At 40.6% G+C, this 26,562-nt stretch overlaps 2 protein-coding genes across 4 annotated transcripts; one reads left to right on the forward strand and one right to left on the reverse strand.

Moving 5' to 3' along the window:
- The first annotated feature begins 1,874 nt into the window (after window positions 1-1,874).
- pla1a (phospholipase A1 member A) lies at window positions 1,875-18,680 on the forward strand. Of its 2 annotated transcripts, XM_054786440.1 has the most exons (11): window positions 1,892-3,215; window positions 5,957-6,188; window positions 8,063-8,240; window positions 8,307-8,415; window positions 8,495-8,596; window positions 8,665-8,757; window positions 8,845-9,009; window positions 10,121-10,210; window positions 12,078-12,183; window positions 15,257-15,412; window positions 15,600-18,680. In XM_054786440.1, the coding sequence occupies exons 1-11, from the start codon at window positions 3,143-3,145 to the stop codon at window positions 15,688-15,690; spliced, it is 1,395 nt and encodes a 464-aa protein (XP_054642415.1). In that variant the 5' UTR covers window positions 1,892-3,142; the 3' UTR covers window positions 15,691-18,680. The 2 variants fall into 2 exon arrangements, with proteins under 2 accessions (XP_054642414.1, XP_054642415.1); XM_054786439.1 differs by having other exon boundaries at window positions 1,875-3,215; window positions 8,665-9,009; window positions 15,257-18,680.
- popdc2 (popeye domain containing 2) lies at window positions 17,552-26,480 on the reverse strand. Of its 2 annotated transcripts, none has more exons than XM_054786445.1 (4): window positions 25,987-26,480; window positions 23,063-23,171; window positions 20,876-21,290; window positions 17,552-19,361 (listed from the first exon to the last, which is right to left on the reverse strand). In XM_054786445.1, the coding sequence occupies exons 1-4, from the start codon at window positions 26,478-26,480 to the stop codon at window positions 19,276-19,278; spliced, it is 1,104 nt and encodes a 367-aa protein (XP_054642420.1). In that variant the 3' UTR covers window positions 17,552-19,275. The 2 variants fall into 2 exon arrangements, with proteins under 2 accessions (XP_054642420.1, XP_054642419.1); XM_054786444.1 differs by having other exon boundaries at window positions 20,735-21,290.
- Window positions 26,481-26,562: the final 82 nt, after the last annotated feature.

Genomic DNA, 26,562 nt, shown 5'->3' on the forward strand with positions numbered 1-26,562 from the left:
AATATGGACCTAATATGTCTCCATACCAAAGTCACAAAGCGGGCAACACTGATCCCTTCTGCTACGCCTTCTTATTCTCTGGCAGACCAGGTGCGTATGAGGTGTGTTAAGAATCAGTGTTACGATGCCATCTACTGCACGGAGCTGGAACAACAAGCTACATTCACAAACAGTCCCATTATAATGTGTTTATGAGCGACTATTTGTGGCAGTCCAAATAGCCTGTAGGCGTGCAATTGTACTAAGATCTTAAATTCTGTTTTACTGTACCCTGTTAAACCTTGTTAGAAACATATTAGCATAGTTAGTTAGCATTTAGTGTTTGAGCATTTTTCCATTATCAGGCTTTTTGCTTTCTGGATCACAACCGAGACAAACAAATTCACCGCAAACATCAAGAGACCTCCCCAGCCGGGAGGGCAGATTACGTAAAGAGTGATGAAAATGGAAAACCCCGTTCACGGTGGATTGATCGGACACAATGAGGCGCTCTCTTTGGTCAACACACTCACACACACACATAATTACAAAGCGGTGTGAGGCCAGGACAGAGTCCAATACTTTAAACAAACAAGTCATTGATCAGCAATGAGGCTATGGAATGGCTGCCAGGCAAAGACTCTCCCCCCGTGGGAGCACAACATGCTAGTGTAGCTCTAAGAAGAGACGGAAAGTTGTTATTTTTATGATTTGGATCAACAAATGTAAACATTTAAACACTCATAGAAGTCAGACATCTACTAAAACGGCTCGACATTTGAACTGGCTCCGATTCAAAGGCCTGTCAAACACACTATCTGGATCAGATGTGGATTAAATGTGGTTTGGCGTGACAGCTTTGCAGGTTCAAAGCACAGGTGGATCTGACAGACATCACTGAAAGTCTTTTTTCTTACCCATATATTATAATATAACTATTATAGTTCATGTTATGATATACATGGATTTATTAGGGCCATCGATTTACAATGAAAAAAATCTAATCAAATGTTTACATATGAAAAACCAACAGCAAGTTGCACAAAACCAAACACTACCCACGCTATATGTGTGGGCAATACTGTGAATGTTGGTATCGATCCAATACCAAGTAAATACTGTACAGGGAATAGACTGCAGATAAAGAAAAAGAAAAAATATTTCTAAGAAGTATAGAAAAACTAAATAAAGAACAATAAAAAGTACTATTCTGCATCTGATGGCGACCATGGTGTCGCAGTCCAAGGTGTACCCCGCCTCTCGCCCGTAGTCAGCTGGGATAGGCTCCCACATACCCGCCACCCTCGTGAACGTAGACATGTACTGTATAGACGCCGCATCGAGCGCTAAGCCGTACGTCAACATCGCAGCCATATTGGATGTGTCAAGGCTGCCGTGTAAATGAACCCAAATAAATGTAATGTACAAAAAAAATGTATATGATCTTCTCAGATGGCTACGATAAGAACTTGATTGATCTCACTGCAATAAAATAAGAATATAAAATAAGAACTTGAAAGCTATCAAAATAATCAGCAAATTCATGTATTTTAAACGATACACCTTTCACTAAAAATAAATTAAATCTTTACAAAAATAACTCAAGGCATATGTTATCATAAATCAAGGCAGAAGAAACACAAATGTATTCTTATATAAAACATGCAATACATTAATTATCCACTCAGAGGTGGGTGGAGTAGCCAACAACACAACTGTACTCATTTAAGAGTATTGTTGAATGTACAAAAGAGAGGCAGTAACTTAAATTTCTTTGTAGAAACTCGCTTTATGAAAGTAAGTCCATTTACTTGAATTCAGCCTTGACACATCCAATATGGCTGCGATGTTGACGCATCGTAGCAGTGGACAAACCCACTCGATGCGGCGTCCAAGTCACTACGCAATACGTACCCGAAACGCAATCGGTTCAACGGGGTTCTACGCACGTGCGGCAATCTTTTTTTATTATTATTAATCAACTTTATTAATGCCTTACAGACTGCAATAACAAAGCATCAAACCATGGGCATTAACAAATAACAAGTGGAGCACGTGCGGCAATCTATTTTACGGCAGCAAGCGATATACTGTACGTCTCCCCTCCCCCTACTCCGGAAAACGTTATGAGGATCGATAGAAATTTTAGAAATTACAACATAATCGATCTCTTTTTCGTATATCATATCCATCTAGATTAATCCAGCATTGCACTCTGCTTGTGGTTGTTTACATTGAAATATCAATGCATTTTATGTGTTTTATTCTATGTATTTATGGACGTCATATGTAACAGGATATGACGTTTACGTCTGCGCTACGTGCATTGGGTACATTTTCACGTAGCGCAGTCCTCGCGCATGCGTATTGCGTCTATATACAGTATGTCTATGCTCGTGAGGAGAAGCGGTATAGAAAATGGATGGATGGATGGATGGATGGATGGAACGAACGAACGAACGGAACGAACAACTATTGTTGTTTCTCATTCAAAGAATTTGGGCTTTTTTCCACCAATGCCCTTCTGTGCCCGAGAACTCATTCCCTGACTTTAGAAACAATATAACAATATCAACAACAGAATGTAACTCAAAACAATCGACATAATACAGATAAAGTCCACCTCATCCAGCACCATGTGATGTTGAGGCAGAGGATGGTCGAAACCCGTTGTTTGGGGGCAAAGCTAATTTTATTTTAAGTAGTTAAAACGAATCCAGCAACTTTTAAGCTCACAATGCTGTTGTGATGTGTCATTTCTGCCTGCCGTTCCTCCAAAAGAAAGAATGTGACTGATGCGGCTCATGTTAGCCACAGTTATGTTAGCGCGTGTGCGCCGCCATCTTGTTTGTTTATCTTGTCACGTCACCTCCTAATCGGCCAATCAACTGCGCGCTACACAAAATATCCAGCCAATCTCGCGTACGCTTTGATCGCACTTTCGATACACGTTCTAATGACGCCACAAAAGACTTCTAATTGTTAAGAATGATGATCACAAATAGTCACACAATGCCTTTAACTTTGTCGTGATGTTCTTATGCGGAGCTCTGCGTGCTGACCCGTTAGTGGTCCTCAACAAACAGCTTGCAGGGGATTTTTTTTTCTCACTGCTCTGCCGCTAAAGCGAAAGTGAACAGCTGAGCGATAAGGTCTCCCTGAAATGTCCTGCACTGACAACACCGTCTTCCTGTCCTGTCTTCTCCTCCTCATCCACTTGGCATTCCTGGTGGAAGGTAGGTGACCAGTCTGTAGGCACACCATCTCGTGATATCAACACACACAAAAATCATCTTTACTAATACAACAATGCTCACTGTAGTCAGAACTATGATGCTTCGTACTTATTGCCTATTAATTACTTTACTGGCAGTGTATATTTGGCGTTAATATACTGTTTGGAACCTGTCTTAAAACATGCAATTACCCAGTGCAAAAATGCATAATTACAAGTATTTTGGTTTGTCATAAATGTAGTGACAATAGTACAGCAATGAAATAACAAATTACGACTATGCAAATAAGATAAATATGTGTAATGAGCGTATAGTTAAAAACAAGGTACAGCTTAACGTCCAACAGTATTATCTACAGTGGCTAAGACTGTAATGTCCATCGTTTGTTTATACAAGATAGCATGTGCAAATGTTACTTGTAATATATAAGCACAGTGTTCCCCTCAAGACTGCAATCTATTTGTGGCGGCTAGATGCTGGGGTCTGGATGAAGAAGTCATCTAGAAGTATAATTGGCCATGACGCATGTGCATGTAAAGACAAAAAGTGACCAAAAAAACATTAAACGCAAAACAAGTATGTTTAGGAAGACAAATTAACTTTCTGTCTTGTGTTAATTTTTTTTATACGTCACAAACAAGACGGAGCGCCCCAGGAGTGCTTTTTGATGACCCAACTCATAAACCTAACCCCTAATCCTCCTAACCCTAACCATGACCACTGCTACCAGTAGAGGGAGTGGTATTCTCATGTGAGAGTTGAAGACATTGCAGCTCCACCTCGTCTCGTGGCAACATGCCAGTACGAGCATATTAGGAACCCACGGGAGACAGTAGCCGGCTAAATATAGAGCCACAACAGTTCTTATTGGCTAAGGGAGAACCCGCCCATCGTGTTCTGCGCCCTGATTGGCTGTAAACCATTGTCAATCAATCTCCTTTGTGCCGTTTCCTGTTGTAGTCACCACTGATCTGTTTAATAAGTCTGGATACGCCATTGGTCAATGACTTGTGAAGCCACGCGGCCGCCATATTACCACTCGCAAGAAACACTTCTCGGACAATGACTTATGTGAGAACTTGGGAGTTGTTAAGTGTGTTGTTAGTTTGTTAGCCACTCACACTAAATGCAAGGTTAGTCTTCAGACTAACCTCGCACAACAGGTGTGCTTGAGCTTAGTCATAAGGACTCGGGTATGATCATTTTTAAACATTCTGTCCATATCATACCATACCTGAGTCATAAGGGCTTTACAATGGGGGCTGTGGGGGATATGGAAACCGACTAGACTACTAAATAATTTGGGGTTGCTTGCAAATATAAAAAAATACGGGTTTTTTTTTTCGTTTACCCAAATTTAAAATGGACCCCTATATGGAGACAATGTTTATATATTATTACATATTATATTACATATTATTCCTGTGTTTTTTGTTACAGTAAAATATATTTCTATATCAGAAAAGAGGTTATTTCTATTTCATAACACAAACAAAAAAAATCAGCAAAATGTTAAATGATTTTAAAACTTGTCCAAAGTCTCTCTTTTATGATTCATATTTTGTACAGACGAGAGCATAGTGAATTGTATGAAAGTAAGAATAAAAAGTAAAGCATCATGACCATGGATTTTAGTGGAAAAAGGGATGGGATATGCAGTTCAAATGAAAATCTCTTTCTAGAGGAGTAAAACTATCATTGCTATAGGGGAGTGCTGAGCCAGGGTGCACAGTAGAATTTTGTCCCAAAGGCAATGAGAATTGGAAGGGGAAAAAGTACATTTAATATAGCAAAAGATAGAGAATAACGTATCAAATGGTTTTTAAGGGACGAAGGTTGCGTTACTTGAAGGAATGGGAGAATCTCCCCGCTTTTTAATGTCAAATCTAGATGTTCTGTTAGCCTCTTCATCTGCTTTGTACGCTATGTACGCTGTGCCAATGTAGTCTGCTACGTACGACACGTGAGTGCTAAGATGGCCTCTCTGTGGCTTCAGCGGCTTGCACGGGCGCGTGCAACATATGAACTATCCAGATATATAATACAGATCAGTGGTAGTCACTAGGTCGCTAGTAAACTGGCTAACTATGTGAGCTGCTTGCTAACTGCCATTAAACAATAGAAGAAGAAGAAGAAGCTAACCGGCTAAATGAATCTTCAGTTCAAGGAGTAGGATGACAGTGGGAGTAATATGTTTTAACAAGGATACAAAAACGCTACAGCCGAACCGTCAGAGCCGTCACTTAATAATTTAATGCGTCCAACCTAGAAGATTGATCATGAAAAACAAAATGTGAACTTTGAGAGTGTTTAAAATGTGACAAAATGTTAATGCCTGTCTGAGAAAAGTGTATCAAGTGTATGGTGAGAGCTTTTACAGCCTTAAAACATATCTAATCATTGTAAACAAAGTTGGCTACTTCACAGATTTCACTTATTGCGGGCTATTTTGGGTACCTGTCCCCCACGATAAATGAGGGAACACTGCATATGACTTTTTATAACAAACTCTCTTCAGAGCAGTAGTAATTTATTGACGGTCCCTAGTGTTAACAACCCGCGGTTAGAACAGCGGAGCCGGACATTTTGCTTTGGGGTGGCCAAAGTGAGATCATTACTCACATGGGGGTGGCAAGAAGTTGATACCTGAAATGTCAACAAATCCAATGTGGTGGCCGGAGAGTGACCAAGGGTGGCCACGGTCACAGATCTGTGCCCGTCCTCATTGGTCCTGGTCAAAGTTGTCCCATCAGGTTCCGACCAAGGGCAGGAGGAGGACCATTGCGCCGAGCTCAGCAACACCACGTGGCTGCGGTACCGCCAGCAGCGCCTCCAGATGCAGGTCCGATACCTGCTGCTGACCCGCCAGAACCCCGAGTGCGCTCAGACTCTTGATCAGGATTCTCTGGGCGAAGCACAGCAGAACCACTTTAATGCGTCAAAGCCCACCAAGGTCATCATACACGGATACAGGTGACCGCTACAGCTCAGGGTTATCGATACCAGGGGTGTCCAAAGTTGATTCAATGATGCACGGGCCAGTCGTAGCTACGCTAAGATGTTACACACGCATACATTTCAAGAAAAAACTGCATCTCAGCTTTGTGGTGTCAGTGAAAAAGCCCATTATTGCTACTTTTTCTCCGATTTTTTTCTTTTCTATTTATTTTTCAAATATTTAAACTTTATTCTAAAATAATCTTTCTTAATTTTCTTCTTGTAAAAATATGACTTTATTCCCCCCTTATATTCGAACTCTTTCCCCAACCTTATTTTCCAAAAATTACAACTTTATTTTGTTTTTTTGTTGTTTCCCTTATAAGACTTAAAAAATGCTCTTTAATATTTCAACTCTATGCTACTAAATTATTCTTCCGCACTTTAGTTTATCATTTGAAAACGAACCAATTTTTCTTTAATATTTCGACTCGGCTAAGAAAAGTGAGAGATTATTTTTGTAAAATTGCAGAAAGTTTTTCTGTTAATATTTTGACACTCATAAAATTACAACTGGTTTTTGCATTTTTGTTTTATTTATTTTTACTACTTTATTTTTACTATTTTATTTATTTGTACTACTGCAACTGTCTCCATGTAAATTTTAATTTAAATTTAAAATCATAACTTTATTCCCATAATATTATAAGTTTTCCCCCAACCTTATTTTCCAAATATTCTAACGTTACTTTGCTTTTTTTTGTTTCTCATATTACGACTTACAAAAAACAAAACATATTTGTTATTTAATATTTCAACTCTATGCTAGTAAAATGCCATTATTTTAACTCAGTTTAGTTTATTATTTGAAAAATAACCTGTTTTTCATATTTCAGCTGTGATACGAAAATGACGTTATTTTTCGGGTAAAATTGCAACTTCTTTCTCGTAATATTTTGACATTATTCTCATAAAAATACAGCTCGTTTTTAAGATTTTTTTTTCCAACTATTTCAACTCTCTCCACGTGTATTTTTCCTCTCGGAATTCTGACTTTTTTCCAAAATTATTATTTTTCCTCAGATTATTTTAGTAAAATTGTGGCTTTTTTCTTAATATTTTGATACTATTCTTGGAAAATTACAGATGATTTTTATTTTATTTTTTTCCAACTATTTCATTCCGTCTCCATGTGAAATTTCTTGTCATAATTCTGACTTTCTTCTTGTAAAATTCTGACTTTATTCCCATCATCCCCAACCTAATTTTCCAAAAATTACAACTATTTTACTTTTGATAATATTCATAAACAAACATCTAAATATTATGTTATAAATATTCATAAACAAACATGTTTTGTCCTGAATATTTCAGCTCTGCGCTACTAAAGTGACATTCTCCTCAGAGGTTATTTTCATAAAATTGAGACTTTTTCCTCTCAAAATGTTGACATTATCCTTGTAAAATTACAGCTGGTTTTTACATTTAATTATGTCTCGTAATTATGAGTATTATTTTTCCCCATAACATAACATTTTCCCCAACCTTATTTTCCAAAAATGTCAACGTTATGCGTTGTTTTGTTTATTTTTCAGAATGTTCCGACGTATAAACGACGCTATAAAATAACGTCTTCCTTTAATATTTGCACTTTTACTAAAGTGACATTATTTTTCCTCATAATATTACTTTATTTTATAATGTAATATTACATTATTCTCGTAAAATGATAAGTTATTCTCCTTAGATTGCAACTTTATGCTCCTAATATTTGGACTTATTCTTGTAAATGTTTTCCATTTTTGCTGTTGTGCTTTTTGGTTTGTTTTTTTAGTTTTCTTGATAAATTCTAATTTGTAGAATGTGGCGCGGGCCAATAAAAAAACGTGTGTGTGTGTGTGTGTGTGTAGGGCACTAGGCAGCAAGCCGTCGTGGGCCCAAGATCTGGCTCAGGCCCTCCTGAGGGTGCAGGATGTCAACGTCCTGGTGGTGGATTGGGTCTGCCGCGCCTCCTTCGCCTACAACGTGGCGGTGGAGAACTACAAGGAGGTGGCGGTGCAGATCTCCGTGCTCATCAACCTGCTGCAGGTCAGACACGCCTCATGCGCGTGCCGAGCCGGCGGCGTCGTGTGACGTTTGTCGTCTTTCTGACAGAAACAAGGATGCACGCCGGAGTCCTTCCACTTCATCGGGGTCAGTCTGGGGGCGCACGTGGCCGGCTTTGTGGGGACTCTCTTCGAGGGGAGGATTGGGAGAATCACGGGTGAGCTTCCCAACATTCCCGTGAAGTATTACTTTGTGTTTTGGACATATCTGCCAGGCTTCCTTGTTGTCCCCTCCAGCTCTGGACCCGGCGGGCCCCATGTTCAAAGGAGCAGACACCTTTGACCGCCTGGACCCGTCTGATGCTGAGTTTGTGGACGCCATCCACACAGACTCTGACTGTAAGACGGGCATCTTTGTGTGGTCCTTGAACACAACACTAATGCGCACGCGCGTCAATGCTCGTCAGATTTTGGCATCTCCATCCCCGTCGGCCATGTTGACTTCTTCCTGAATGGCGGCAAGGACCAAACAGGATGTGCACGCTTCCGCTTCGCCTCCAGTGAGCCCCGCCCCACACTGTGTGTGTGTGTGTGTGTGTGTGTGTGTGTGTGTGTGTGTGATATTGTCAGCTCTGGGCTTCTTCCAGTGTACGGCTATGTGATTTGTGACCACATGAGGGCGGTGCACGTCTACATGAGCGCCCTGAACGGCTCGTGCCCGCTGACGGGGATCCCGTGCTCCAGTTACGACAACTTCCTGAGGGGGCGCTGTGTCGACTGTGACGCCTTCAAGGGGCGGTGCCCCACCATTGGTATTCGAGCCAATATATTTGCATTTGATAAATGAGGCCAATAGGAAGAAATTGTTGAAATGTAATGTATGTGGCACATAAATTAGATTTTAACATTATTGTTAGAAAATATTGAAATGTTAATATATTTATTATGATAAGCTTGGAAAACCTAAACATGATGTATGATGATTTAAGGAAATAAAAAATCATTTGGAATGTTCTAATTAAAAATCAAAGTCAATAAAATATTTGTAATATGTAAACAGGAACAAATAAATGTTTAAAATTATTAAAATAATTTTTAAAAAATTAATTTAATTTAATTTTTTTTTATGTTAATAAAAGAAAATAACTTTAATAATACATAATAAAACTAACAGCATAGAAACAATAATAGTTAGCCACATGCCAATGGGAAAACATCTATATACATTTTTAATTGCTATTGTTGTAAAATATTTAAATAATAGTTATATATGTCGATAATTACAGCGTACTGTTCTAAAATATAAAAACCTGATTTATGATGAAATAAGTAAATAAAAAGAATTCCGAATGTTAAAATAAAAAATCAAAGTAAATAAAATATTCATAAAATATAATTAGTCATTTAGTAAGGAAAAATATTTGAATTATGTATATTGAAATAATACATATTAAACTAGAAATAAAACCTTTAGTAATGTTGATTTAAAAAAATGAAATATACATTCACGTTTTCAAAAAATGCAGAAAAAATAAGGGTTAGTTTTTTTCAAACACATTTTTGAAAAATGTACATTTGGGGCAAGAATAAGCTATATTGGCAGTTTATTTCTCTTTTTTTGGGTGGGGGGGCATATAATAGCTAAATGAGGCTTAATCGTGTCTAGTTTGAGTTGAGTATTTAATATGTAATCCTTGACGTATTGAAGGAATCATCGGGTAATATAAACATAACATGCTGCACATCGTCTCAGGGTGAGATCCCTTCCAGAATCGCTCCTGTATCATGCTGAGAAACCTTTCTCATCATTTGGTTACCTGATTTAGCCATATGACGTACACAGGGGGTTACAATGAAGAATGAATGCAATTATTTCATATAAATAACTGCGCACGTGTGTGTGTGTGTGTGTGTGTGTTTCAGGCTTATCTGAAAAGTGCGGGATCAGCGGTTCTCCCGTTCACAGCGAGCAGAAGTTGTTCCTCCTCACCACGTCGCTGCCGCCTTTCTGTGGTGACGCGTCCTCTTGTTGTTTTTGCACTTTTTAACTGGTTCACGAGCATCTCGGGCACCGAGCCGCTGAGAAGGTCACGGACTTCACGTTGAGGCAAAGAAGCGGTCTTCAGCGTTTGAAGTCGAGTTCTTTAATTGCAGCGGAAATATAAGACAACGCCAGCGCTCGTTATTAGTGTTCAGGTGCCGCAGGCCGTCATTACTTTGCGTTGGGAGGATAATAATGAGTTTGTTCCGTGGCAAAGTCAGGAGGTCATTTTGTTTCATTCACATCCATCCCATAATACACGCGAGAAGCCGGTCATTGTGTGTACAGTGTTGGTGTCATGTAACTCTGCTACTCATGAACCGCTCCACAGAAAAGGGGGAAAATGAATGAAAACATGCGGCCCTACTGTGTCGCCCGTGCTAGTAGTTTTCTGACTAATACGCCTTTTTCTCACGACCGAGTATTTGGGCCACATTGAAAAAAAAAAAGAAATTTCGAGGATAAAGTCGTAAAGTTATCAGGAAAATAAATCTTAAATTCACGTCAAGTCATTCAAGTCATAAATTTAGGAGAAAAATAGTCGTAATATTAGGACAATAAAGTCGTAAATTTACGCCAAAAAGTTGTACATTCACGAGAATTAAGTCGGAAATTTACGAGAAAAAAAGTCGGCGAAAAATTTTTTTCTGGAAAAAAGTTGTGAAAGTATAAGAAAAATGTCATAATATTGCAAGAATAAAGTCATAAATTTATGACAATAAAGTCATAATATTATATACATTTTATTCTCGTAAATTTACAGGAAAAAAAGTTGGAATATTACAAGAACGAAGTCGTAAATTTATGAGAAAAAAAGGCTATTTGTGAGGAAAAAAAGTCATATTACGAGAATAAAGTCGTAAATTTACGAGAATAAAGTCATAAACGTACAGAAAAAGTCATACATTCACGAGAATAAAGTAAAAAATTTCGAGAAAAGTCTTAGATTTACTGGAAAAAGTTGTAATACACAAATACGCCACACGGTGGTGCTGTTGTTTACCGAGTATTAGGGCCACATTGGATTAAAAAAAATCGGATGTTTCAAGAATAAAATTCTTTTTTTAAATAATTAACTATATATCAAATATTATGATTAAATATTAAATATTATTAAAAATATTAAAAAGTCATAATTTATGAGAAAAAAGTTGTAATATTACAAGAATAAAGTAGTACATTTACGAGAATAAAGTCGTAATATACAAATACAGCAACTTTTTATCGTTCATTTACGACTTTTTTTCTCGTAAATTTACAAGAAAAAAGTTGAAAATTGATGACAAAAAAAGTCGTAATATACAAATACACCACATGGTGGTGCTGTTTGTTACAACGGACTATTAGGGTCATATTGGAAAAAAATGGGAGATTTCGAGAATAAAGTTGTAAATTTACCGAAAAAAAGTCGAAAATGTACCATTTTCATAAATTTCTGACTTTTAAAAAAATTAATTTACAATAATTCCAAAAAGGGTTACGTGAATAAAGCCGAAAATTAATGATTAAAAAGTCGTAAAATGACACAAAAAAGTTGTAAATTTACAACAATAAGTCATTTTCCAAGAAAAAAGTCGTGATATACAAATACACCACATGGTGGTGCTGGGTTTTTTTTTACAGTATTGGAGCCACATTGAAAAAAAGAGTCTGAGATTTGGACAATGAAGTGATTGTAAATTTACGAGAATAAAGTTGTACATTTACAAGAACGAAGTTGTACATTTACAAACACACTTCAGGGTCGCGATGCACCAGTGGAGAATCGGTGCTGGAATGAATCCTGCAGTGCACTGAAGGTTGTTTTTCTGGCGTTGCGTGTCTCGTGTGTCTTTGCAGCTCAGCATATCCTGCTGGTGATGGAGGTCTCCGCCCTCAGGAGAAGCGCAGAAGTGGAAGTGACGCTGAAGACCGGCAACCTGGCGACCGAGCAACGACTCCGGCTGTGAGTACCGCGGCCTCGCCCGCCACCCTGAACCACGACAGATATTAGGGCCACATTGAAGAAAAATAAAAATCGAAGATTTCGAGAATGACGTCGTAAATTGACGACTTTATTCTCTTAAATTTACAACTGTATTCTCGAAATCTCAGAAAGTCGTAAAGTTCTGCGAAAAAAGTCGTACATTTCTGAGAAAAAAAGTCGCAATATTACAAGAAAAAATATTGTGTCATACGTGCCGGAGGGAAAATAGAGCAGTTGGGCACCAACAGATTAGCATGTCTAGCTAGCCCTTTTCACCTAGCCTTCCTTACCCCGCCCCCTCCACATGCCCAAGGCCACAGGTCTCATAAGTCCCACCTTTTTGTAGCTGTCTCAAGTTTTTTCTCCTAAATTTGACTTCATTCTCATAATACTACAACTTTTTTCTTATAAATTTATGACTTTATTCTCAAAATGTCTTAAGAATATTTAATAGTCCATCGTAACAGGCATTGACTAAGACAGCTATGAAAAGGGGGGACTTCTTTTCGCATACATGTACGACTTTATTCTCGTAAATTTACAACATTTTTTTCTTGTAAATTGAAGACTTTATTCTCGTAGATGTACAACCATTTTTCTTGAAAATTTGCTACTTGATTTTCGTAATTATACAACTTTTTTCTCGTAAATTTACACAAGAATACCAGAATAAAGTTATACATTTTCTCATAAGTGTATGACTTTATTCTCGGAAATGTAGAACTTTTTTTCTTGTAAATTTATGACTTATTCTCATTAATTTAAGACGTTATTCTCGTAAATACATGACTTTATATTCTCGTATTCTTGTAAATGTACATCTTTTTTTCTCGTAAATTTACAACGTTACTCTTGTAAACTCATGACTTTATTCTCTGTAATTTAAGGACTTGATTCTCGTAAATGTTCAACAATTTTTCTCGTAAATTTACGACTTTATTCTCGTACATTTACAACGTTATTCTCGTATATTTACAACTTTATTCTCGTAAATGTACTACTTTTTTCTGGTTAATTTAAGACGTTATTCTCGTAAATGTACAACTTTACAGTTTACAACTTTATCTCAGATTCTGATTTTTTTTTTTCCCCTCCAATGTGGCCTAATACGCCAACTTTCCAGCAAGCAGCACCGTTTCGGTGGGGTCATCTCTGCAGTGCAGTACCCTGTCAAGCATAGATGTAGAGCAGGGGGGCCCACCAAGGGCCACTTTGATATTTTGTAAAGTGACATGTATGATGACACAGTATGCATGAATTGGCTTCATGAATTGACTTTACTCCTCATTCCTCATAATTTTACGACTTAAAAAAAGATTTTCTTTCAGATTTCAACGCTATGCTACTAAAATGACATTTTTCCTCCTAATATTACAAGATAATTCAGGTAAAATTGCGACTGTCTTCTCGATAAGATACGACCTTTCTCTGTTAATATTTTGACTTTATTCTCCGAAAATTACAGCTGTTTTTTCCTTCTCTCCCCCCCTCCCCCCTCCCCCCCAACAATTTCAATTTCATAATGTCATTTTCTTCTCATGTTTATGTTCATATTTTGGACTTTCCAAAAATGACAACTTTATTTGCCGTGTTTCCAATAATATTCTGTCTTTTTTCTTTAATATTTCAAACTTTGTTACTAAAATGTTCCCTCATATTATGTTATGCTTGTAAAATTACGACTTCTCTTTAGAATACAACTTTTTTCTGTTAATATTTTGACTTTATTCTTCTAAAATTACTGCTGTTTTTCGCTTCTTTTAAAAATTTTCCAAGTATTTCAATTTCTTCTTGTAAATTTTCTTTTCAGATTTATGACTTTATTCTCATATTTTTTTAATTATGTCTATATTATGTCTTTAATATTTGAAACTTAGTTACAAAAATGACGTTACTTTTTCCTCATATTATGACGTTATTCCCGTAAAATTAGGACTTTTTCTCGTTAGGTTGCAGCTCTTTTTCTCTTAAAATTTTGACGTTATGCTAGTAAAATTACAGCCGTTTTTTCCTTTTTTTTTTAAATTTTCCAACTCTTTCAATTTTCTTCTTATATTTATGACTTTGCGTCCATGTTTTGACTTCACTACTTCACTCATCGTGTTGTCATATTGTGACTTTAAAAAACAAACAAACGTGTTTTTCTTTAATATTTAAGCTTTGTTACTAAAATGACAAAAATTATTTTCGCCTTGTCTTATGACGTTATTCTCAGAAAACTGAGGTTGTTTTCTGATTCCCATATTTTCACTTTCCAAACATTTCAACTTTGCCGTGTTGTTTCTCATTCTATGACCTCATAAAATGATGTCTTTTTTTCTTTAATATTTCAACTTTGCTACTAAAATGGCTAAATTTATTCTCAGAAAATTACGACTTTTGCTCGTTGGGATGCAGTTCTTTTTCTCTCAATATTTTGACTTTATTCTAGTAAAATTACAGCTCTTTTTCCATTTTTTGTGTTTATTTTGCTATTTCAGTTTCTTCCTAGAAATGTTCTTCTCTTATTTATGACTTTACTACCGTATTTTGACGTTCCAAAAAATGACAGCTTTGTCGTGTTTTTCATAATATTACAACTGTTTTATTTTCCACGTATTATGACGTTATTCTCGTGAAATTACAATGTTTTTTTTTGTTGTTAGAGCTCTTTTTTTCTTAATATTTTGACTTTATTCTTGTAAAATTACTGCAAATGTTTCCACTTTTGCTGGTTTTTTTTTTTTAGTTTTCTCGTTAAATTGTATTGTTACATTAAAGAAAAAAAACCACCTGCGGGCCCACGCTGGCCTGCTGTAGGGTACGAAAAGGGGGTGGGAGGTAGACACAGTGCAGTGTGTTGATGGGTCCTTCTTCCCGTCTGGGAAGAAGGATGTCCTCCGTTGTTGTTAATGCAGTTCTGACCTTGAACTAGACCGGAGCGCTTGGTGGTTTTTAACAGCGAGCAGCTCAAGGTCAATGGAATGTTTTCCTGACCCTCGAGGTCCCTCATTTTCAACACAGCATCTTCTAGTATTAACTGTCTGCGGTGACGAATGCTGTTGTGTTCCAGTCAGACGGATACGAGCACGTACAGAACCGTGTTGGCTCACCCCGTGGCGCTGTGCGAGATCCACTCCATCACGCTGAGGAACACAGGCGCCCGCTTCTACCGGCAGAGCGACGTCCACGTCAAGTCCGTCTGTCTGTCTCACATCGCCTCCACCACGTACGTACTTCACGCTGCCTGGAAGAGACGGCTTCAACAACGGCGGTGTGACGTGGCGGAGGCGGCATGCGGGGATTGCGATGCTATGCCGTGATGCACCAACCTTGTCGTTTTTGCAGCAGTCGTTCTTTTCTACTGCAGGGAGTCGTCAAAAAGTGACATCGTGTTGGTTTTTTTGTCTTTGCAGGCGCGAGCAACCGCTGTGCATCAACAACATCAACGTCAGGCGAGGGGCGCCCTGGTCACATGACTTGGTGCAGGTGTGCGGCTTCTTTTGAGTGTGCCAGAACAAGGTGGAGCTGCCCGCGGGTGCCTTGGTAGTGACAACGTCTACACCTCGTAATAATAATGGAACCCATGACAACGATAGGTCAATAAACAGCCTCTTCCCTCATCGTTGGACTGCACTGTCATGTGGTTTACACGTCAAAGCAGTAAACGAGGCTCGTACAAGCACACCGGATGCTATGTTAGTATCATAAATATCTTTCAATTGTTTTTCATGAAATCAAATTCGGCGGAACCTTGGTTTGAGTCATCAGCGCGTTCCAGAAGTTCTGACTCTACTTGAAACGTACTCACACCGAATCCATTTCTCCTACAAGAAATCATGTAAATCCAAATAGTCCATGCATTTACACGCAGAAGACAATTCCAAATGCGTACAAATGCACATCGATGACAAATGAAAGGGATTAATGAACGTTTACGGGATTCTTGCCAAAGATACGACGATCAACACGGACATCACCTTCCTGGTTTGCTTCAAGTTATTTAGTAGTGCAGTAGATGTCCAAAGTGCGCACGGGGGGCCATTTGCTGCCCGCAGCTGTTTTTTTTATTGGCCCGCCACACATTCTGAACTAGGACGGAGTATTATGGCCACGCTAAGAAAAAACCCCAAAAAAACAGATTTCGAGAATTAAGTGGTAAATTTGCAAATTAACGAGAAAAAACGTGTAATATTACGAGAAAAAAGCCTTAAATTTACAAAAAGTTATACATTTACGAGAATAAAGTCGCAAATTTACGAGAATAAAGTTGTAATATTACAAGGATCGTCGTAAATTTCCGACTATATACTCATAACGTTAAATTAACGAGAGTAACGTCTTAAATGTACAAAAAAAAACGTGTAGTATTACAAGAATAGTCGTAAATTTATGACAAAAAATCGTAATATTACGAGAATAATCGTAAATTTACGAGAAATTTTAATTACGAGAATAAAGTCGTAAATTTCAGAGAATAGTCTTAATTGACGAGAATAAAGTCATAACATACAAGAAATAAGTCGCAGTTTTACGAGGAAAAAAGTCATACTATTACAAGAATAAAGTTGCAAATTTACGAGAATAAAGTAACATAGGAGAAAAAACAATTCTTAAAGTTTTCCCATAATGCATTGCGTCTGAGCAAAGCATTCATCTGTGCCTCCCTCTGGTGGACAGAGTCAGCATTGCAGCACCATCCATTTTCCATGCCGCTTGTGCGCCAATGAAATGCTTTGCTCATACAAAATGCATTATGGAAAACAAAACCATTTAAGCCCGTATTGGTACATGTTTGTATATTTACCAGGCGTACCTTTTGAGTGTTAAGTTGCTGTGTGATGACTTTGGTGTTCTTTGTAAGATGACACCGAGAGTCAGACTTTCCAATGGGTTGACAAGATCATCGTGAGTTTTTTCGTAACTCATGATTGGCTCCTGTTAAATGAACATCTGCCTGGTCCTCTCGGACTCGTGCGTGCCACCGATATTCCATTTTATGACGTGGACACGTGCGGTTTATATGCCTTTAGTGGGTGTGGCTTATACGCCAGAATTGACAGTAAACCACCCATAGGGTAGTGTTTCTCACGTCAAGTCTCCATTCTTCTTATTGGTCACGGCTGCAAAATAAGCCAAGATGGAGCCAAAGACAGTTGAAAGTGCCAACGTTTCGACAAAGGTGAGAAACACTATTAAAGAAAAATACCCAACGGCAAAACACAAAGGCGGCGGTGTCCGTGTTGATCTTGCCGCCACATCGCGTCTTCAGTGAAGGGAAGAGCAACCTTAAAGCTTTGAGACGAAAAAAAAAGCTCTTGCCGTCATAGTTTGCCATGATGGATTGAATGAAAGAAGGAAAGCGCTGTGACAGCAAGTTTTTAATGTTTTAAAGGTGTCAGCTGGTGCAAAGTGTCGGAAATACACGTTGTTACGGGCGTCGCAAACGCGTGCCTTTCTTCACTACCCGCAGTGCTAGTATTTTAGCGATGAGTGAACATAACGTGTTGAAATATCATAGTACACAATGACATCATACATTCATGTGAACACATGAAACATCTCGAAATGAAATATGACGGCACACCTGAAACAATGCAATGCTGATTTACAGCGGCGTGAAAAAACGCTTTTTTTTGCATGTTTTTTCACACTTTAAATGTTTCAGATCGTCAAACTCATTTAAATAGCAGTTAATGGCAACACAACTCGACACAAAAAACTTATTAAGGGAGGAAAAAAAATCCAAACATAACTTTACTGAGACTAACTGAGATCCATCAGTGTGGAAAAGCTTCTAAAGCCATTTCTAAAGCTTTGGGACTCCAGCCAACCACAGTGAGAGCTATTATCCACAAACGGCGAAAGCATGGAACAGTGGTGAACCTTCCCAGGAGTGGCCAGGAAACCGAAATGACCCCAAGAGTGCAGCGGCGACTCATCAGAGGTCACAAAAGACCCCACAACAACATCCAAAGAACTGCAGGCCTCACTTGCCTCAGTTAAGGTCAGTGTTCATGACTCCACCATAAGAAAGACACTGGGCACAAACTTATTGTTTAGGGAGACAAAAAACATCCAAAGCTACATGTCCCTGTGTGAAAAAGTGATTGCCCCCTAAAACCTAATAAGTGGTTGGGCCTCCCTGAGCAGCAACAACTGCAATCAAGCGTTTGTGATAACTTGCAGCGAGTCGAATTTGCAGAATTGTTGTCATTCAGCCACATTGGAGGCTTTTCCTTTTTAAGGTCATGCCATAGCATCTCAATAGCATTCAGGTCAGGACTTGGACTAGGCCACTCCAAAGTCTTCAGCCATTCAGAGGTGGACTTGCTGGTGTGTTTTGTCTTCCAGGTCCTGAAGCAGCAAAACAGCCCCAGACCATCACACTACCACCACCAAATTTTACTGTTGGTTCACCGCTGTTCCTCCCCCACCCCCCCCACTCTTTCCCCACTTTTTCCGCCTTAATAATAAAAGGTTTCATTTAAAAAGCATTTTGTGTTCGGCTGCGTTGTCATTGACTCATTTTTTTTAAATTTTTTTTGACAATCTGAAAGATTTAAGTGTGACAAACATGCAGAGAAAAAAGAAAAAGAAGGGGGCAAACAGTTTTCCACACCACTGTTATTTTGGTGAATTCATTCATGTATAAAATATGAAATATTTCCAAATTAATTTCAATATCGAACACTTGACTCGTTAGTCAAATTTTAGTTCCATCTGTGTTTCCTTTCTATGCTCGTCTTTATTTTAACGTCTTCACCGAGAACTTATTTTGTCATTTCTTAAACGAGGCAAAGTGGTCATGTGACAGGAAGTAGTCAGCTTTCACGGCATCCAAAGTAGCTCTATGGAGAAATGTTGGCCCCCTGGGGTAGAAATTCAGTGAAGTTGTCACAATGTCTTGTAATTAAGGCAACTAGCACAAACAAACCCCCAAAAAGTCAAGTGTAACATCAAGTGAAAGACGTGACACCACTAAGAAAACAAACCGTCGCAGTCCCACCTAAAAAAGCAACCAGTGGTCCAAATATCGAAGTCATTAAAGGGAAAGGAGACATGGATGCAACACCTTCATCGATGGAGTTGTCACAGTTTGGGCGTGTCGGTCGGAGCCAGCGGCGCCCTGATGCTCCTCTGGAAGCGAGGCGCTCGAGTCCTGTCGCTATCGCCCCCTGTGGCCACAAGTGGGACACACAACGCCATACAGTAAATAATAATAAAAAACGCTATTTAGCACAGACAAAACAGCGTCACTTTACTCGGGTAATTTTGCAGGAACTAGTCATATCCCATTGATAAATAGAAATTAGTTTCTTTAATGATACAATTATTCAATCAATAACAGATGTTTTATAGGGGTTTTTTTGGTCACCGATGCTAACTATACCTTGACAAATGCTAACAGAGCCATCAGTGGCGCTAATCGAACGTTCACTGATGGTAACTTACGATCAACGGACCCTTTAACGATGCTTGACTCAGGCTAACAGACATTACCGCTAACTAAACCAACTGAGCCAACTGAAACTTGACTTATGCTAACAGACCGTCAAAAGTTGCTCATGGAACGTTGGACGACACAAACAATATTTGGACTCATGCTAACAGGCATTCAGTGACATTAACTGACCTTGAGAGTGATGCTAACAGGGCCTGAAATGATGCTACCAAAACTTCTGCTGATGCTAAAGGAACTTTCCCTAAAGCTATCAGACTTTCACAAGTTGCTCGTGGGGCGTTTGAAGATGTTATCAATATTTGGACTCATGCTAGCAGACATTCTGTGGCATTAACCTTGGCATTGACCTTGAGTGTGATGCCAGCAAAAGCTTTACTTATGCTAACAGACTGTCAAAAGTCGCTCATGGAACGTTGGACGACGCAAACAATATTTGGACTCATGCTAACAGATATTCAGTGTCATTAACTGACCTTGGGAGTGATGCTACCAGAAACTTTACTGATGCTAACGGACCTTTTAAAAGTTGCTCATGGAACGTTTGACGACGCTACAACATTTGGACTCACGCTAACAGAATTACAGTGACGTTAGTATCACTCTCAAGGTCAGTAAACAGAAACTTTACTGATGCTAACAGACCTCCTCGTAGAACATTTGATGACGCTTTCAATATGACAACTCATGCTAACAGACATGTAGTGACATTAACGGACCTTGAGCGATGCGAGCAGAACTTTTGCTGCTGCTAACAGACCTTCACTGGAAACTTCAACCATGCTAACAACTGATCGGCGAGTGATGCTAACAGAACCGTTGCTAATGCTAAAACACCTTCAGTGGCGCTAACAAGACAACTTGAGTTAATTTAATTGATGCCAACAGGTTTTAGTGGTTTTAACACAATGCTAAGTAATGCTAACAGCTACCATAAGCAATATATACTGGCTGTCTAAGCAATCGGTGACAAGATTGAAGATTGAAACACGTTAGGATGACACTGACGTCAGCGTTCCAGGTTAGTGCGAGCTGTGCACTGCAAGCAAGCGTCTGGTGCGCCACCCAGTGCCCGGGTGAGGTACTTACATGTGGCTTAAGTGGTGACCCAGTGTGTTAGCTCCAGAACCCTGCCCCTCTACCTCAAATAATCCCTCTCAGTGCCATAGTCCATTAAGGAGCCCGCCACATCAGCAAAGTCCTCCAGGACCAGGCTGGTGGAGTCCTCACCAGAGGGCAGCTCGGGGTCCGACACCCACGGGGTCTGGAAGTGGTCATGCTGCGGGGGTTCGTCCGACGAGGTCTTCTCCTGTCTCTGAAGCTGCGGCTGGGAAGGGTAAGACCGGTCTAGTTCGGACTTCAGCAGGGCCGGTGCTTGCCCCTGGGGCTCTCTCGGGGGGCCGCCGTCGTCGCTGCTCTGCGACGAGGGCGCCAGCACATGGTAGAGGCTGGGCAGGCGGATGTCCAGCAGCACGCCGCTCTTGACGTAGAGCTTGTTGTTGAGGTTGTAGAGCTTCTCTGCGATGTCGAAACCCAGCATGACGGAGAAGAGACGGGCGATGTAGCGCTCCTTGGAAAGCAGCGAGAAGAGGCGCCGCCGCCGCCAGGAGATGTAGCGTGAGTCTTCCTCCGCTGTCAGCGTGACCTGCAAGTCGGAAGGAATGTCAGAAGGAATAGTTGGCAGAGCTTTAAGTCGTGTAGCGAAGCTTGCTTTCCTTCAAAAGGTATATTGCAGCATTCCGGCCACTACGTGGCAGTAACGTTCCATTATCGACATGACATTCGGTTGCCATCAAACTGCATGCAACCAGCCATGAGAGTGGAATTTTACTTCCAGTCAATGTGGAAGTGGTACATTTTTGGCTTCTCTGTCCTTCTTCCAACTCAATTTTAAGCCCTTTCTTAAAGGGAAAAGTGCACGTTTTGGGGGAATTTTGCCCATGAACCCACAATCCTTCTGAACACACGTCTTTCTCTTTTCTCTGCGTTCTAAAGATATGAAAACAGATAAAAAGAGACAGCTCTTTACCCCATGTAGTGGGAAGCACCTACTGCTATTAAAACACCTGATAAAAACAACATTTTATATCCAACTTTAAATTTAGAATACCATAAATAAGTTGGAGCCTGACTAGTTAGCTCGCTAGCTTGCTCATGTTTAAAGCCATGGCCGTCTCTTGTGACCCTGTGGCGATCCCGTATTGCAGTTGAGCAATGTTGCGTAACAAAAGTGCGTGAAGGTGACCATAGGGGTGTTATTTCGTGTTTAAAGGGCTCTAATAATGGTAAAGATGGGGTTTAGGAAGTCAAACAGGTTTTCTGTGCTCTTAAATGTGAGGCAGCTCCGTCTTGTTGGTGACACTGAAAAAAAATGAGCACAAAAAACCCCCAAAAAACATCAAAAGCAAAACAAATGCGCCATGGACAATTTCTTTATATTTTGTAGTTAGAGCATGGAAAACCTGTTTATGACCTTCTAATTATTGTTCTTAACATTATTAGAGCCCTCTAGACATGAGATAACACCCCTACAGTCCTTTACACTCCTATTACCCAAAATAGTAGACATAATAAGACACGTTTTCCACTGGGAAGGTTCCTTGTTGTTCCCGTCTCTGACATAATGTAACATTACTGACACCTAGTGACCAATGTAGAATACTACATACCACAGAATGTCTTTCAATGCGTCTTCTATGTAAATGCCTAATATTTGTATTTTACTTCATTCAGCCATTTTTATGCTTGAAAATACTCACTTCAGGCCGAAAACGTCAAATTTGTCCCCGACATGATTTATCAGCTTTGTTGTAGCATGTTATATATTGTTTGTAATCATGGTCGATTTTTTGAAAGCTAACGGTAAACTCGCAAAAATGACATTTATAGTTCACGGCGGCAGCCTCATTTGCGGGCGTGACGTTATTATTGGGGTGACACGTCTCAGCTTAAGCAGAGCAAACAAACGCTTCTCGAGGTAGATGGCGGACTTGGTTGAGTATATTTTTCACCAAAATAGTAGCCATGCCAAAATGTGGTGTTGCTGCTGGATGTTCACGGCATCAGTGACACTGCGAGTTTGCTTTCTTTTCCAAATGAGAAAGCAATAAGACAACAGTGGACGAAGCAAGTGCAGAGACCGAGAGACCGATGGACGTCCACCTCGAGTTCTGTTCTTTGCAGTGATCATTTCACTGATGACCGCTTCAAAGGAACACCTTCACTTGAAGCATTTGGCTTGAAAGTATGGTATAAATGCTAAAGTCGAACATAATTACAAACTTATTTAAGCATATTTGGACTAATAGGCCACAGTCGAACACAAAACAGCGGCCATTTATTCATTCAAATGTTTTGAAAAACCGTGATCGAGTGTAGTGAGGGACGACTATTTTGTTCAAAACATACGTGTCCTACCTGGAACTTTCCCTCCTCATTGGGCCTCAGAGATTCCCACTCGGGGGAGTCGAGGAACTGGTGCGGGTGGATGTAGTGCAGGAACTGACCCTCCAGCGATACGTCGATCCTGGCATGGCGAGGAGGGGGGAGAGAGAAGGTCGAAGAGGGGACAGAGCAAGATTAGCGAGTGATCAGGGGAGCTGTGGAGGTCACCTTCCTGGACCGCTTTTAAAACGTCGTCTCTGCTGGGGATGATCAAACGCGTGGAATATACAGTTCATGCACGCTTTGCTCTCTTGCCGGCGTCCTTGTGGGCATGCGGATAAAGCCATCGGGGGGGGGGGCTTTACGTCGATCGAGAGCCCGCTTTGAAGAGCCCCCTTTCTCCTTTCACACACTTCAGTGTTGCCTCAGGTTTTCTTCGTAATCTCTCCTCAACTTTGGTTGTCACGTTCGTAGGCTTTGCGCGCTTCAGACGACCCCGTCCGAGGTCGTTTGAGCCGAGGCGTCAAAATGTGGTCCGAACTACGGAAAGTTTGACACGATTCGTTGATCGCCCTCAGCGATGACTGACGACCGCTTGATCAGGACAGCAAGGGACAAAATGAAAATGTGTCTCCAATGCATAAGGCATTTTAATAAAGACGGTGGCAGTGCCCCACCGGATCCAGCAGGTGACGCCGTTTGCCTTTTCGATGACAGCAATCCCTCGTTCACCGTGCTTAATTGGTTCCAGACTGCGACCATGGTGGGTGAATTTCCATGAAGTCACATTCCTTATTTATACATTTTCATAAAAAACCTTTTCACGATCATCTAAATATGTTGTTTACACATTAGAGCCCTCTAGACATGAAATAACACCCCTATAGGCACCTTATACTCCTATTACCCAATATAGTAGACATAATAAGACAAAATAAGACATATTTGTCATAATATAGACTCACATGGTAGCATTGGGAGAGTTTTTTACTTCCTGTGGCGGCTATTGACTCATCAGTGTAACATTACCGACGCCTAGTGACCAGTATGGAACGCAACACATCACAACACAACTGTCTTTGAATGCGTATTCTTATATTTACATTTTATTTCCTTCAGCCATTTTTATGTTGAAAATGCTTAATTTAGGCAAAAATATGTACAACTTGCTTAGATGTGCCTTTGTTTTCCCGCTAATAGGTCAGATTCAACCACAAAACCAGTTGTTCCATTTTTTGGAAAGCCGCGAAATTGGCGAGGGATTACTGTAGATGTCAAATTAAAACGAATAAACCTGTCGGCGCACAAATCAATTGGGTTTATAGAGTGAATCCTCGTCTCTTCTCATGCATTTCTTCCAAAAGGTGCGGTGAAAACCAAAACGTACAAAAACCAAGGCGATGTCTCCCATAGGAAATCATGTAAATCCGATTAATACGTTCTAGACACACAAATATGAACAAAAAATAGACTTGGTAGAGAATAATTCTACTTTTACATGCAGAAAACAATACAAAATAATCCCAACTGAAGAATGGACGGAACTTATTGTTTATATTTACTTTCGCACCTTCTTTATCAAATTGATGCCACATTGGCCCCATGGCAGGTTATTTAGGGGCTGCACTCAATTAATTAGGTAAGTGCATTTGTTGTTTTGACCATACTTGCAAAAATTGGATCAAAAAGGAAAATGTAAAAAACAAAAAAAAAGAGTAAAAAGTCCTGCACCCTGGCCGGGGCTCAAACCCGCATCCACAAAGCACTACTGGCTGAAAGTTGAGCAGGGCTAGCCAACGAGCTAAAAGCGCGAGATGTCCGTGTCACCTGGGAGTGGGGTTTTACTAATGCGCAGCCACAGCAGCTGGCATCCGTTACAGGTGGGGCATTGAAGATACAGCCCTGTGAAATCTGCCTAGCAACACGTAATCTGGTTAAAGAATCGGAGCAATTCTGTGGATGTACGCTGAAGTAACTGATAGCTTTACGTCCGTTACATTTTATGTAATGATTTATGCTGGTCTTGTGCAATTTGTGGCGATTCGTGACATGATTTATGACCCAAAACAACTTACAGCAACAAGATTTTTGTATTTCACAGTCGTATCTGCCATCTGATAACGAGCTAGAAGCTCGAGTTGTCAACTCGGCGGCTTTGAAGGCATCAGGGAGTGTTGTTTTCCGACATACTTTTGCACACTAGCTGGAGATTCAGCTGGAACCACAATCGCGTGTCGGGCCTCAGTACAGTTGCGGCTGAATGCGAGCAAATGCCCGTGGGCAGGTTCAGTCAAACATCTGCTCGGGAAGCCTTCCAAGTAGATGGTGATGCCGTAAGAGCAGATTAAAGTCTTTTGGAATGAGCTGACCCCTGCCATTGTGCACTCTGCACACCTTTGTCCGCTCATTTCAGTATGAAAGAGGAGATTGTTTGGACTAGTTGGCAACAACACACGAGTCCTAGACCAAAATACCGTTTACCATATTTCTCTTGAGCAACGGCTTCAGTGCTGACATTACTGTTAAGGCACCGCAACGTTGCAAACTACATTATATCCAACTGAAGAACTGCACTACCAACGGGTTGCGCCCCGGTGCCCGCTTCGCGATGCCAAAACCGCAGCTCCCTGGTGACGGCGGCACTCGTGCACGCTACCACCATGCTTGACTGTAGGCAAGACACAATTATCTCGCTACTTACTTGTGCTGTGTGCTGTAGAAGCGGTACACTGACTACGTTACAGTATACACGTTTGCTTTTGTGAGACACGGTAACTGTGGTTGGCAAGGGTGCCGAAGGCCAACTTTGGTCAATGGAAACACAAAATGGTACTGCTTGGTGGACTGCATATCATCACACAGTGCAGGGACAAGGAGAGACACAGACTGACAATGCAGGCTCAAGGAGACACACACTGATGGCGTGTAGGATTCAAGGAGACACACAGAGTGCCTACCTCCCAGACAGCAGAAAGGAGAGCTGCTCGATGGGCGTCTTGCCTTCCACGGCGTACGTCTCCCCAGCCTTCATCTCCAGCACCTTGTTCTCAAAGGCGCTAGCTATCTCCTTAAAGACCTGAACGGGCACGCCCAGCGGCAGGTAGACGTCCTGGTAGAGGGCGTTCAGCTCCTCGCTGGGGAGGCCCTCCTGGTGCAGGCGGTACAGGAGGTGGCAGATCTGGCCCAGGCAGGCCAGCAGCAGGAGCAGGTTCCAGGTGGTGACATCCAGACCGCACACGGTCAGCCAGCCCCACAGCGTCAGGCACAGGAAGGAGGGGGCGAGGAAGCCGAAGATGAAGAGGCAGCCGCAGGCCCCGCTGCCCCCCATGTAGCCCAGGAACAGCATAGTGTTGCCCAGGTGGTAGATGGCTCCCTCGGTGTTGTTGCTCCAGCCGTTGCAGACGGGAGCGGAGAACAAACAGTCCAGCAGCGTCCAGTCGTCCCCGCTCATGTTGGGAAGGCTCGTGAAGCAAAGTGCCAAAGATCTGAGAGCTCCTAAAAGTTGGCATGCAGCGTTAAGACGTTCTGGAAGG

The sequence above is a fragment of the Dunckerocampus dactyliophorus genome, chromosome 9 (assembly GCF_027744805.1).
Source record: "Dunckerocampus dactyliophorus isolate RoL2022-P2 chromosome 9, RoL_Ddac_1.1, whole genome shotgun sequence".
Taxonomy (NCBI): Eukaryota; Metazoa; Chordata; class Actinopteri; order Syngnathiformes; family Syngnathidae; genus Dunckerocampus; species Dunckerocampus dactyliophorus.